At 48.9% G+C, this 14,470-nt stretch overlaps 1 protein-coding gene across 3 annotated transcripts; it reads right to left on the reverse strand.

Annotated features, from left to right (window-relative positions):
• Positions 1–456: 456 nt before the first annotated feature.
• Positions 457–9,086, reverse strand: CERS2 (ceramide synthase 2). Of its 3 annotated transcripts, none has more exons than XM_031967488.1 (11): positions 9,002–9,086; positions 4,032–4,205; positions 3,510–3,627; positions 2,837–2,955; positions 2,626–2,683; positions 2,461–2,511; positions 2,083–2,175; positions 1,469–1,597; positions 1,127–1,233; positions 823–976; positions 457–597 (listed from the first exon to the last, which is right to left on the reverse strand). In XM_031967488.1, exons 2-11 carry the CDS (start codon positions 4,202–4,204, stop codon positions 457–459), a joined length of 1,143 nt encoding a protein of 380 aa, XP_031823348.1. In that variant the 5' UTR covers position 4,205; positions 9,002–9,086. The 3 variants fall into 3 exon arrangements, with proteins under 3 accessions (XP_031823348.1, XP_031823349.1, XP_031823347.1); XM_031967489.1 differs by lacking the exon at positions 9,002–9,086 and adding an exon at positions 8,453–8,530; XM_031967487.1 differs by lacking the exon at positions 9,002–9,086 and adding an exon at positions 8,224–8,356.
• Positions 9,087–14,470: the final 5,384 nt, after the last annotated feature.

A 14,470-nucleotide genomic window follows, 5' to 3' on the forward strand; every position in this document is an offset into this window, starting at 1 on the left:
AAAAAATTAGGCAGCTCAGCTTGGGCCCCCAGGCAGAAGAGGGGGCCTGGAATAATGAGAGCAGGGTCTAGCTTTGGCAGAATGAGACCCACAAAGGGAATGGTAAGGCACAGACTGTCTTGGGACCCCTGGTCTGACTCTACAGTGAGGAATGTAAGCTATTCCCCAGCTCTGAACCGAAGCCCAGGGGTGGGGGAAGGTGGGCCCTGCCTTTAACAGGCCCTGAGCCATCCCCCTCACACAGGAGGGACAGGAATTTGGTTGAAAGGCATCTGGGTGACCAGCAAGAAGGGCAAATGGAGGAAGGGCTGAAGGGAAAGGGACAACCTGCCCTTCCCTCCCACCCCCAGATTTTGGTGACCTCTGACCCACTCCCTAAGGGACAGCTCCCCTTGGGGGAGGGAGGGCCGTTTCTTGGCTTTATGAAATCCAGCAGGGCCAGTAGGGGAGCCAGGCTCAGTCATTTTTTCTGTGGTTATTGTTAAGGATGGGGTGACCGTTGGCTAGATGATGGTTCTTCATTCCCCCACTGGTGATAGCCTCATCACCCTCAGAGCTTTCCGTCTCCTCCCGATCGCTGCGCTCATCTTCTACCAGCTACAGAAGAAAGGGGAGCAAAGATTGGTAACTCCTCCACTCCCCCCCTTAGGGTCCTACCTGATGTTTAAACAGGTGAACACACTTAATATGAAAGAGGCCTGAGTGCAGGTGCTCAGGAGTAGGAAGGCCTTCCTTTTGCTAGGAATGAAAAAAACTCAATGGGGGTTAGAGGAACCCACGCTTACTTAGCAAAGGAGCCCCCAAGATGGAGAGAGTCCTTACCTTTCCAGTTACAAATTTGAGGGCCATGCGAAGGATGAGGTAGGCCCAGAAGATATGCAGCACTTGCAGCACACCCATCATGGAGTTAAAGAAGTAATATCCAAAAAAGGCAGGATACAGCTGCAGAGGGTACACTATTGTGCAGTGGAGGATCCTGAGGGGCAGAGAGGGGAAAACTAGGAAGAGGGGGCCCAGGGAAGATGAGGTCACACGGTCTGGGGCAAGGGAGACAGAGGACAAAGCAGAGGGAAGGGGCCAGAGAGACCCACCCCCAATGCAGGCAGTACCCCTGCCTCCCACTCACCAGAAGGGCAAGATGACCAGTCGAGTGATGATGAAGACAATGGCAAAGACAATGAAGATAGTGTTGCACGTGTTTTTCCATCCGGCGTAGTTGAACATCTTGGCTGACTGCACAGACACCCCCAGCCCTCTGTAGCCATCATCAAGGGCCCAAGTCCCCCTCCGACATACATAATGTGGGTGTGTATGTCTATTATATTCCGTATATGTATGTACAGATAAGACCAGGAGATTGGGATTGACCCCTTAGCCCAACCCAACATCCCTAAAGGAGGCAAAAGGGGCAGGGGAAGTGTTATCTGGCCTGGGATCTTGGGTTAGGGGAGTCCAGGGGAATCCTGACCTCCAGCAGGTAGTCGGAGGAGTCATGGAGAGCCATGATGAGCGTCCCGGCTCGGATGTAGTTGGCACACCAGGAGAAACTGATGAGTATGATGGTGGCCACGTGGTGGATTACCTGTTCTTTGAAATCCTAAGGAGGACATTAGAGGTCATGAGATGAGAACTTTTCTCTGTTCCCCAATCCCACAGTTCCCTCTTTCCTTCTCCCAGGTATCTTCCAACCCTTGCCTCTTCTGCCCTACTTTCTAAAGTAGGGATTCCTAAACTTGGGTCCATGAACTCCAAGGTGAGGGAGTCTACAAAAGTTTGGGTGGTATGGAAAAAATTCACATCTATCTCATCTCAACAGACTTGGTTTCCTTTGTAATTCTCTCATTCTACTGAACTAAAAACATCCGGAGAAGGGGTTCACAGGTTCACAGGGCTGCCAAAATAGTGCCCATGACACTAAAAAGGTTAAGCCTCAAATCAAAGGAAGGGGCTGAGACCTGGCATGGCCACTTCCTTTCAAATTTATCACAACTGAACAGACAAGGGAGAGCTTCTAGCAGTAAACGGGAGGATCCCGTACCCAGAGGACTCCCCAAACCATCCCTCTGCCAGTTGTGGACCTACCTTTCGTTTCACATCAGAAGCAATACTGAAGAGTAGGGACCAGTAGAAGGAGAGTTCTATCATGTAATACCAGTACTGGGAAGGGATGGTAGACTAGGAGAAAGGAAGGAAAACTGCTCACCAAAGCACAGGTGCTTTCCAAAAGCCTCACCCACCCACTCCCACTACACTCATTCACCGATTCTAGAGTAATACAATTACTAGAGTAATACAATTTTACCCCAACAAGGAGTCTCCCCCAGACCCTTCAGATTTCTCAGTCACTCCCAAGGATGTTACAGATTCCCTCCATCTCAAGTTTCGCTCCCAGGCCCACCCCACCAAAACCTTGTATGCCTCTTGCCCCTGATGAGGATCTGTGGTCCCCCCTTCTCGTACCTGTATGGGATAACCTTTCCATACTTCTTTCATGTCATAGAACCAAGGTTTCTGAGAAAAGATAGTGGCAAATCAGTGGAGCTGAAATACTGAAGGGGGAACCAAGTCCTACGAGTCAGTCTCCACCTGCCAACCTCCAACTCCTCCCTCACGCCCTCAACTCACATCCACAATGACGGCCATGCCGGCGATGAAGGCAATAAGATAAAAGGTGAATCTCCAACTGAATGAAGAAACAAAGGCACTCGGTGGGACGGCACTAGGGAGCAGACCCTGGGCTCCCCACCTACCCTCAAGACTCTTCACCTCCATTTCATCCTTTCCCACACCAGGCACTCCCTAATCCCTCCGCCCGGTACCCCGGCTCCCTTGCCACCTGGCCTCCCGGAACTTCTTGAGCAGACTAGGCCGGTCCTGATTTCGGCGTCTCCGGAACCATCGCTCCACCTGACGGCTAGAGAGCCCGCTCTTCCGGGACAAGAGCTCCACCTCTGCCTGAGAGGGTTGGGGAGAGACGGAAAAGTTCACAGGGACTGCTTGGACAGAGAATCTGGCTGATGGCTGATTGCTGATCCCCTCAGAAGCGGTCTCTCTGGCGCTGCCTCCCTAATTCCTTTCCCCAATCCCCTAACCCTCCTTTGCCTTTTTTCTGCTCCCAGCCCTTTGGCTAGGGCACTAGATTTCAGCCCCAAACCTTGCCCCCAAAATGAATGCCTTTATTCTCTAGCACTTACAGGCCCAAGGAGCATCATTTTAGAGCTGGGAAGGAGGGGAAAGCTCATGTGACATACAATCCTCTCATTTTAGATGAAACAGGTCAAAAGGGGTTAAATGCTTGGCCACAAGTCACCCAAGAGGCAAAGATCAGAGCCAGTGAGCCAAGATCTTTTGGCTGCAAAGCCAGAACTCTCCGTTTTCCTCCTGCCTCACCAATTACTTCCCTCTGGCGCTCACCTCCTCCCTCCCTCCCCTGCTAAGATCTGGCATCCAATGGGTCAGGTGCACTTAGGAGGGGCGGCCGGGGGCCTTGAGTCTCCCCTCCTCCATACCTGTTTGGGGTGTTTGCCACTGGTACAGTAGAAGTTCTCCAGGGTTGGGTTGGGGGATGCTCGAAGTCGGGTTTTCTCCTTCACATTTAGGAGGGCAGCCAGCGGGGTAGCCACATAACTGGGAAAGGCATCTGGTTAAGGAGAGGGACTGTCCTTTTCAAGGACCCCCTATGACATCTGAGATGGGGGAGGGGGAAGAGACTAGGAGCCTAGAACCTTCTCTAAGGCCTCAGTTTCCCCAGCTCAGTGCTAGAGAAAGGTTCCCTGGCACCCCCTCTGGCCTCCTTTGTTTCCCACAAGTTCTGGACAAAGCAGCTTGTGTCTACCAGTGGCCTGGGGGAGGGGAAGAAACAAATGGCTATTCAAAGAATGGCCTGGGGGAGCTAAACCCTCAGGCAGACAATGCCGGCCTTTACGGGGAGGGCAAAGTGGGGACACCAAGGCCTGACCACCAATGACTGCCAGCTGAAAGACCTCAGAGAAAGCAGGTGGGAAAGGCAGGCAGAAGGGCAAGATGCTCACATCTCGAAGAAGTATCGGATAATAAGGAAGAGCAGAGCCAAGGGCAAAGTGATGTAAAGGTCAGAAGCCTTGGCGTAGATGCGTCCATCGCGGTCCTCCAGGTCAGCCCAGGTCAGGTTCACAGGTAGCCACAATCGCTCCCACCAGAAGTAATCATAGAGGATCTGCAGCATCCTAGAGAGCCCAAGAGATGGGGGGGAAAGGCATCAGGAAGAGGGGCTGCCAGGGATGTTAGGACATCCTAAGGGAACCATGACAAGGCTTACAGAGTGAATGTTTGGGATGGAAGGATAGTCACCCCAAAATGTGCAAAAGTCTTCCTTCTCCAGGTTCCTATAAATATGAACTTAGGGTCCAGGACTTCCCTTCTGAACCCAGGATGGAGGGACACAGCTCGTGTTTGTTTCAATCCACTTAGTAATGCTTAAGCTTCCAGCAGCTGCTAAAACCGACTAAAGGCAAAATAACCTTCCCGCTGCCCCTCCTTCCATTTTGCCCACTCCTAAACCGACCCTAGGCCTCTCTGAGGGCAAGCAAGAGAGACTTCCAGAATGAGGGGAAATGTCCCCTCGTCCCCATGGTCCACTAATGGAGGGGGCCACAAAGATCTAGAAGAAGCGAGCAACCAGAGAAAGGGGTGACTGATTAAACAGAAGAGGAGACAATAGGTGAAGAAACTGTAGCTAAGAGTTAACCTATGAGACTCTGGGCCACAGGCCAAACTCTGCACTTGTAGGCACTGGACACTTGACCCCAGACCACCCAGATCCTCATTCATTCAAGCAGTCTCACAGATTGACTCAGTTCTTCAAAGTCCCAAGTCCGTGGGGGAAGGGAGGAAGCAGAGTAATGGCAGGTCCCAAAGTTGAGTAGGATTAAGAACTACATCGTGTTAGAACTTGTCCAGAAAGAATACCAAGCTGGGGGCAGGGAGCTTGGGAAATCTCAGGAAAAGGTTGCTACATTGACATTGGGAACTGGGACCCTCCCTACCACCACCTCCTAAGGGGATGAAAGGGAGAATAGGGAAGGGTGATCTGGAGACAAAGTGGAAAAGGCTGGGTTTAGAGTAAAACCTAACAATCCCGCAAGAACCCAAGAAAGTAAGTAAACAAGATGGCCCTATCGAATTACTATAGTGAGGATGGTGCAGAGAAGCTTGAGACCAGATTTCCAGGCTCTCCATCCCTGGCTTTATTCCATTTTCAAGAGAGGTCATTGACAAAGAACTGTGGCCCCCTCAGAATTCCCAGAATGTTTTAGCAAGAGAAAAATGACCTCTTCCTTCTCATGGGGACTTTGGGGAGACTTTACTGTGCTCTAGAAAGCGAGTGATGTGATGGCAGAAGACTTAAGTCCTCAGATCATAACATAGCTTGAGCCTATCATCCTCTTCCTCCCCTTTCCCCCACCCCCTTTTGAGATCTTTCGAAATCCCAACTCTTGTCAGTCATGGGCAAATACTCCCGGCACAAGGACTTTACCCTCTCATGTTCACCACTTCCCCTCCTTGAACACTGCCCTCAGAAGGAGTCACAAAAACTAAAGAAGCTTAAGGCCCTCCTCGCCCCCAACTCATTTCTTGGCCTAAACTAAGACCTTTCCACCCCCTTTCTCTGAAGGATTAAATGATTGGACTTGAAAGTGAAATGAAACCTTTTTAAATGAGAGTGATAAAATTATCTATAGTGAAATCTCCCTCTCACCTTATCTCTCCCTTCTCCCCAAACAAAAGCTATGTGGGAGGTAATGAGTACAACTGAAAAAAAGGAAGAGATAAGGTAGGAGGCTTAATAATAATTCTGCCTTAAGGAGAAGAGTGGGGACTAGAGGTTTTACCTGGGACATGTCCATATCCCTCAACTACTCCCCTTTTCTTTTCCTCCCTCTGCCCACACAAAATTTCGGGTTCGAGACAAATCAGCCTACCAAATGGGCTTTATACTGGGGCAAAGTTGATCCTTCTCATGAAATATAAATCCTATCAGGTATCAGAACTAGGTTCTGGTTGCCCTTTCACCCAATAAGAGGCGAGAAGGATGGGCAGCAGAGCACTTCATGCAAATCCTGGATTTCTGTGAGAATTAAGTGCTTAGAGATCTTGGCAAAGGTCCTGAAGACTGTGGTAGGAAAGCATCTCTTTCTTTGCCTTTGCCTTTTTGACTCCAGAAGCCCAGGTACATCTTGTTCCTGGATGGGGCTGGGGTCAGGAGGGAAGGTTTAAGGGAGCAGGATGCCAGCAAGGAAAGGACTAGGAGTAACCAACTCAACCATAAGGCCTCTCCTCCCCCAGCCTTCTCCCAGGATCAAGGTAAAGTGGATGTTTCGCAATGATTGGAATAATGAAAAATAATGGCGTTCTCTCCGATGTTTCAGCCTCTCTCTAACCACAGCCCTCCCAAACAGCCTTTGCCCACTCTCCTCTGCCTCCATTAGCAGCAGCTCCCTTAATCCCTCAGCCTGCCAGGCAGGGCAGAGAGAAGCACAGCAGGGAAACAAACCAGGTACATGGAACAGATCTGCACAACTCTGCTCTTGAGTTCTGCTTCCCATAAACCTTTCTGGCTCCTGCCCCCTTCTCCAGTGGGCTTCTTTGGACCCACAAGCCAGTGAGAAAGAACAAAACTGAGAGCCCAGAGCCAGGAAACTCACATAGAGAACATTTGCTCCCTCCACTACCAGCCTAGTTCCCGCTCCTCAGAGTGGGTCCCAGACTTGCACACTTCCCCTCACCTTACTCAACACAAACCTTTCCACTTCCAGGATTGCCCCCTAAACACAAAGAAACAGACACACACAGACACAAAGAGCAGTTCTCCCTCCTCTGGAAACACAGACACCACTTTCTGAGGCAAAGGCTGGAAAACTGCCAGGACGGCAGAGATTTCCTAGGCATTCAGTTACAAGGAACTTGAGCTGGGAGCTGCCCAGCCCATCCCTTACCTCTTCTCATTCTAACCCTAACCTTCCTCACAACTCTTTTTGTTTGGGGAAGGGGGGGTCAAAGAGCTGGGCTAGGGATAGAAGCTTATGGGTCAAAGGGAGACCAGTTATAATTTCAGCCTCCTGTAATCTTTTGCAGAGTAATTATAAAATCTGGAACTAGAAAAACTTTGGAAGCTCTTGTAAACTTTATTTTCAAGTTAAAAGGAACCTCTGGGGAAACACAGTGGAAAAAACTGGAAGAGGAAAGATGAAGGCATGAGAGCCATATTCAGGCAATTCAGTAAACACTTTACCTTTCTTCCTCACTCCCAACCTCCCAAAATAAGGTCAGTGTTGGGACATAGAAAAAGCAAGAAAAGGGCCCTCAGGTCTTATTTAAGATCACCTGACCCGAAGCCCAGCTGGGTCCCTACCTAGAAGCCCAGCACCCAAACACAACAGGCACAGGCTAAGTAAAGCAGATAAGATTTCTAACCCTGAGGGCAGGGTTGACAAATAAGAAAGCCAAAGAAATAAGGTAAGAAAAAAAAAACGGGAAGACAAAGAAGAGGGGAAAAAGGAATCTTTTTTCTAGACTTCTAGAAGACAGTAAACAAATGGCACTGGCAAAGGGAGAAGAAAAAATGAAGCTCTCTTTGGAATGAGACTTCTCATTCTCAGACAGGGCAAAGTCTAAAGGATTCGATTAAAAGACAGACCAGGGACATAGTTACACATGCAAAACAACAAACACAAGGAAATATATGCTCAGACACAATAAAATATAAAGTCACTGAAGCTTCTTATGCACCCATATGCCCACCCGGTTAGTGACAGCTCCCCAATAGACCTAATGGAAACGGGAGAGGTATCCCCTGTCAAAGCCCTTCTCAACCTGATACTCTGAAGGGAAACTACCACAGAGAGTAGCAGGGTTCCAAAGAACCTCAGAGACCGGTGTGCTTTGTCTAGAACTTCCAGACAACGAAGTTAGGGCTTTTGAGCCAACAAGGAACAAACAACTCAAGCTAAAACTTAATGAGGATGGTCAGAAGAAGGAGCTAAGAACCTAGGAGTAAAAGAAACCCCCAGATGGGCCAGTTACTTTAGCCAAACACCTGCAATCAAGCCGCCTGTCAATTTGCCTTTCCCACTTCTGTAATTAGCAGCCTGCAATAGAGAGAACCAGCTCAACCAGCATCACCCCCCCTTTCCCCCTCTCCCCCCCCACCCCGGGCCGGCCGGCCCAGCCCGCACACATACACACCCCATAACGGTGCAGGAGTGGCAGGCCCAGAGGAACCAGGGCTGCCTTTCTTAACCCCTCCTTCCCGCTTCCCGTTAAGCAGATGTGGCCGCTAGTCTCTCCGAGGTGGTCTCGCCACGCCGCCCTTTTCCTTCTGTGCTGGCACATGGGGTGACCCGCAGCCCGGCCCCACTGCAGCCGGGAGGGCACCCCGCGGCTCAGGATTCTTTGGCTGGCTCTTTAGCCTCACCTCCAGGACCGAGGGCCAGGCCCGCACCCTTTCGTGGTCCTGGGCGAGGCTTCCCTCCTGGACCTGTTGCCCGGCGGGAGAAATCGCGAAGCCTGGCGCGAAAGGGGCTGGAGGAAGACAGAGCCCCGCGCTGGCTCAGGGGAGCGAACACGGGCCCCGCCTCGGTGGGGCCCGGAGCCGGGGGCCCCGGCCAGGCCCGGCTCAGGCCTCGTCCCTCCCCTGGCCGTCCCTTCCCTCCCCCCCAAGCTCCGGCCGCCATGAGCAGAACAGGCGGAGGCCTGGGAGGCAGCGGCCGCTCCGGTCCCGGCACTGCCCCCCCCTCTCCCCGGAGCCCGGCATTTCGGGCGCCTCGTCTGCTCCCCAGCCCGGGGGGCTGGGCGGGCCGCCAGCGGATAACCCTGGGAGCCGGGGCAGCGCCAGCCACGAGCCAGGGCGCCCCTCGGTCCGGACCAACCTCTCCGGGACCCCCCCCCGTCGGACTTCTTCCTCTTGCCCCCCGTGCGCCCTCTCCGCGGGGCCCCCGGAGCTTGCAGGCGAGTGCAGACTTACTTGGCAGCGTCCGCGGTGGCCGGGCTGTCCTCTGCTCTCACCTCCTCCGTCCGCCCTTCTTCCCCCACCCCCTGATTCCACAGGGCTCGGCTGCTCTCCTCTCCTCCCCCTTCCGCCTGCTCGCCTGCCCGCTCGTTCCCTCCTCCCGCCGCCGGCGGAGTCCGAATCCCAGCCCAAGACTAGAAAGAGTGGAGTCCAGCGCGTCCGCCAGAGCCAACGCGGGAGCCTACGGGGCGCGGGGGGAGTGGGAGGAGAGACTGGGCTGGGCCGGGTCGGGCGAGGGCGGGGGCGGGGGCGGGGGTCTGCTGCAAACCTTAGCAATCAATGGCCGAGCCACAGATCGAACTCCCACCCACCCTCGCCTGAGCCGGGCTGCCGAGGTTGGGGACCTTCTGAGTGGTCAGAAAAGAGATTCGTCCCTCGTTCCCGCCCCACCCCACCCCCTCGTTCCCAGCTCTGCCCTACAGGTAGAAACGGGATCTTGGAAAAGTGCGTTTATCACTTGATTTAAAGCACTTCAGATGCCAGTGAGTGGCTTCCCCAAGGAGAGAGGGAAGTTGTCAAGGTCAGTGCAGTTTTCTGACCACAAAGATCATTCAGATATTTAAATTGCGGGAAGGTGGATCTTGCAAAGGACTTGGGAGGGGATGGGGGAAGATAGGATCTTGGTGGGGTTCAACTTGCCCCTGGGGCACAGGAAGGTTCCGAAGGCTCTTGAGCCAACTTAGACTGAATAATAAAAATGGGAGGTAATGATAGCACCCAGTCCCATTCACCTCTACTCAGTTGTAACTCTTGCCTCAGATACAGATACATGGTTACATAGTTTCAGCCCAATTACCTCAATCTCCATTTCTTCCAACTGGTCATTTCCGCACATTTCCATCCTGTCTTCCATGGAGAACGTGCGGAGAAAGAAGAGTAGGTGTTAGCTGATGCTTCTTCATACTTTGATGTTGGGGTGCCTGGGTCTCAGTGCACCCCCAAACACTCTGGGGAAGATGCAAATGAAGGTGGTTGAGAGTCTTCTCTAAGGATCCAGGCTAAGTTAATATCATTCAGCTCTATTATCTCTAGTCATCATCACCTCCTGTCTGACATCCTTACCACTTTCCAGAGAATGTGACTAATAGGTCTGAGGTTTACCTGTATAGAGAGAAAGGTGAGGGAGGCTAACAAATTTCCCATAATTTATGTTATTAACCTTTGTGCAGGGTATCTTGCCTCAAGCTTGAACCTTCATACTCCCACTTTTAACCTCTAAAACCGAGCTTCCCAGATGCCCTTCTCTCCTACTTTCTGCTCTGCTATCTCTGTACTGCTTACTTCTTGGCAGACATTGTTCATAAACATCTTAGGCCAAGTCCAGCGGCCCAGTACCTTTTAATAAATCAACATTTTCCCAAACCTCTTTCCAATTTAATTTTCCTAGTTTCCCTTTCTCTGTTGTGCTCACATAACCTGGATTTTCTGGGATAATCATAAGAAAGATTTAAAAAAGAGAACTAATAAGTTTTGGCAAAAGGGATACACACTTTCAGACCACATACTCCAATTTTTTGGTCTGAAACAAAGACCATTGTATATATCGTATTCCTTCCATTCTTCCTAGATGGCCAGCTCTCGATTTCTCTCTATATGTTATTTTCTAGCCTGCTCTTCATATTTTCCCAATTTCCCCATCTGCCTTTTCTAGCATTTTATCCCACTCCAGAATAGGTTCTTTCTCTAGCCCCCTAGAACCTCCTCCCCTCCCAGTCTTTATCTAGCTGTAGTGCCGAGTTTTTCCTCCTTCTCCCCTATCCCCACCCTCAACACCCTGCTACAGGAGGAGAGAGTCCCTTTTCTAGCACCCTGCTCTCCCAAATCTCTTTCCCTACTCTATTCTCTCTCCTTCGCATACTACCCAGGGAGATCTGCCTTTGATTGTCCCGTTCCAGGCCCTCTTGGGATCCAGCTCCCTCTACTGTTCAAGCCTGCTAGGTTCTCCTTTTGCCTTGCATTCATTCATGCTCCCAGCATACCCTTCCAGTTTCTCTCTCCTTCCAGTTTTCCATTTTCATAGTTACTTTTCTCTTGCCCCTCATCCTTCCTTCCAGCCCATGGAGGGGTTGACCATGCAGTCTGGCACTAGTCATTCGTTTTTCCCCGTAGTAGCTGTTAATTCCAGATCTCTATTCAGTCCCTACCCTGATCCTTTTAGCCACAATTCAAGGAAAGGAAGATACCAAAAACTTTTCTGGAGGGTGGGGTGTGTGTGTGTTCTGAGGCAGAACTGCTCAGCAGGAGAGTTCAGCTAAGGTCTGAAAAATAAAGATAATGATTATAACCCCTTGCTGCCTGTCAAGGAGGGAAGCAGGCGACTGTCCCGGAGGAGAAGAAACGAAGCTCTCATCTGGCATGAGGGCGATGTTATTAGCTTTGTCCTTATTCCTATGGTCTTACCCCAACGAGTGCCCTGGCAATCCTAACCTCACTGCTGTTCTCACTCATGCCCTCACCCGGGCAATTGCTGGGCTGGTATGGCCACGCCCACAGTGCCCGTGTGACAAGGAGTGTGACTCACTTCCTCTGCACAGGCTACTGAAGTGTCAGGGAGGTGGAGGTGCCTGTGGCTACCACAGGGCCTTTAGCTCCTAGGCCTTCGGGGACAGGCAGACTGCCAGGATAGTTAGAGAGTTAGAATACTGTAGAGCTTTTTTTCAGGTCAGGCAAACGCAAGCCAATATAAAAGGCACAATGGGAAAGAGAAACAATGGTTGGTAGGGATTTCAGAACAGACTGAAATAGTTTGGAGGGAAGAATCAATGAGGCCCCCTGAGACAGAGGTTACTGAGTAGAAGTGGCCCAAAGCCTGAAAGGTCACTGATGAAAGGAGCAAGGACGGGAAAGAAGCAAGCCTAGTGTCCTGGCAGCAAGAGATTAGACCTAATCATCTCCTTTTTTTTTTTTTTTTTTTTTTTTTTTTTTTCCTCATGCCTAAGGTGAGCTGTCCTGTTCTCCTATTCAAACTGGTAAGTTAGGAGACTCATGAAACAGGAAGGGAAGAAAGTAAGAATTCTTATCCCACTGTAATCTTGGAACTCCCACCAGCTTAATGGAAGAAAGGGACTATGTTTAAAAAGGGAGAAGCACAAGCTTCTTCAGTAACCATTTCTACTATTCCCTGGAATCCAGGGCGATAGTTCAAGGGAAAAGGTGAAGTGACGGGAACCATAGTGGGGAAATTTATGGTAGGAATGTGGGAGGAAGAGAATCTTTTGACTAGATTTCTCTTCTTCCATGTAAAAAGCATGAGATCTTTCCACTTGCTTGATTCCTCCTACCCCCAGAATCACCATGTGTTTATTTTTTATATTATTATATACTTACATAAGTATATTTTTATATTTTATATACTTGTATAAGTATAGTATTTTATATACGTATATTATTTTTATATTTGCATATACTTATATATGTATATTATTTTTATTTTTTATATATTTATATATTATTTTAATATTTTATATACTTATGTAAGTATATTTTTATATTTTATATACATATACAAGTGTATTATTTTTATATTTTATATAAATACATAAGTAGATTATTTTTATAAACTTATATATTTTTATATACTTAGACAAGTATATATGTTTATATAATTATATATTTATTTTATATATATTTATATATTTTATATTTTATATACTTATGTATATAAGTATTTTTAAATTTTTTTATATTTTATATATACATATACATATATATATATATATATATATATATATATTATATATTTATATGCCCAGGTGAGGGCATGAATGAGAGCAGCAGTGAGGTAAGAATTGCCAGGACACTCGTTGGGGTAAGACCATAGGAATAAGGACAAAGCTAATAACATCGCCCTCATGCCAGATGAAAGCTTCGTTTCTTCTCCTCCGGGACAGTCGCCTGCTTCCCTCCTTGACAGGCAGCAAGGGGTTATAATCATTATCTTTATTTTTCAGGCCTTAGCTGAACTCTCCTTCTGAGCAGTTCTGCCTCAGAGCACACACACGCCCTACCCCTCAGAAAAGTTTTTGGTATCTTCCTTTCCTTGAACTGTGGCTAAAAGGATCAGGGTAGGGACTGAATAGAGATCTGGAATTAACAGCTACTACGGGGAAAAACGAATGACTAGTGCCAGACTGCATGGTCAACCCCTCCATGGGTTGGAAGGAAGGATGAGGGGCAAGAGAAAATTTATATATATATATATATGTATATATATATATATATACACATATATATATATAATACTCACATAAGTATTTTTTTGTTATTTACTTATTTATTTATTAAATATTAAATATATCATTTACTTATTTATAACTAAGTATATACACATTGTCTCTCCCAATCTAATTTAACTTCCTTGAAGGCAGGAATAGTTTCCTTTTTACTTTTTTATCCCTACCATGTAGTAAAAAAATTGTGATTACGTAAAATCAAATAAAAAAAAACGATTAAGTAAAAAAAACTTGATGACTGATTGAATGAAAGCTAACAGCTCTCTACATTATGCTGATGAATGAGAGAACTCAAGTAGTAAATCCAATCTTTTTATAGTGAACTAGTTTGAATTGTAGAACAAGATAGCTCCTCCCAGAGCGGCTACCAGGACATTTATCCTGTTTCTTCCTACCTTTGCTCCTCTCCCGGTCGATGTCCCTTCAGGCTGTGGGCCAGGAATCTCTGCCCCTGGAGTCTCTCATTGATTTTTTTTTCCCTTAGAGTCTTGGAAAGCTAGGGTAGAGGGACTGCAGACCAAAAACGGCCACCAGGGGGCAAGACCCCTTTCCCTGGACTTGCTGAAGACCAAGGTTCTTGACATGGGTGCCCTCTTGTGGGCTCTTGGAGGTTGTAGCTGAGGGACTTGAGGGAGCAGGACTTCAGCTGGACTATTCCCCCAGAGGAGCAATTAGGCACCTATCCCAGGCATGTGGGCGTTATCTGTATTTTTTAATTTAATTTAATGTTTTGGCATTGGAAAAAAAGCGGTCAAAGGTACCTCCCACCACTGAAATCTCTTCCCAGTGGCCTGGCACAAACTGATACATCTAAGTTTTAGACATAACCTAATCATTGTGGGGGTCTACGTGAGGTGAGGGAGGAGACAGAAGAACTCTTTGCTGGCTGCAGAGAGAGAGGGGGGGTCCCAAGGAGGACAGAGAGCCTAATTGGCCTGGGAAGTGGGGAAAGGGCTGTCCTCGGTCCTCGGAGGATACGTTGTGAGATTTGTGGAGCTCTCCAGGGCCCCCGGCTACCCTCGGCACTGTTCATTTGCTGTTCACCTGCTGTTCTATATGCCAGTGGGACCCAAAGGAAGCAGGGCCCAGCTGCTGGGATTGCATCACCCACGGCTAGGACAGCTGGGAGCCAATAAAACAAAGGGACAGCGGACAGCAGGGGGCAAAGAGCTGAATCTCTGGGCTCTGAGAT

Source organism: Sarcophilus harrisii, chromosome 4, assembly GCF_902635505.1.
Source record: "Sarcophilus harrisii chromosome 4, mSarHar1.11, whole genome shotgun sequence".
NCBI classification, from domain to species: Eukaryota; Metazoa; Chordata; class Mammalia; order Dasyuromorphia; family Dasyuridae; genus Sarcophilus; species Sarcophilus harrisii.

Excerpts from the sequence above, each read along its gene's own strand:
- CERS2 (XM_031967487.1), bottom strand. Across the intron at positions 3,628-4,031 it reads ATCCGATACTTCTTCGAGAT|TTATGTGGCTACCCCGCTGG; the intron begins GTGAGCATCTTG and ends TGCCTTTCCCAG. Across the intron at positions 2,684-2,836 it reads AAGAAGTTCCGGGAGGCCAG|TTGGAGATTCACCTTTTATC; the intron begins GTGGCAAGGGAG and ends TTCTTCATTCAG.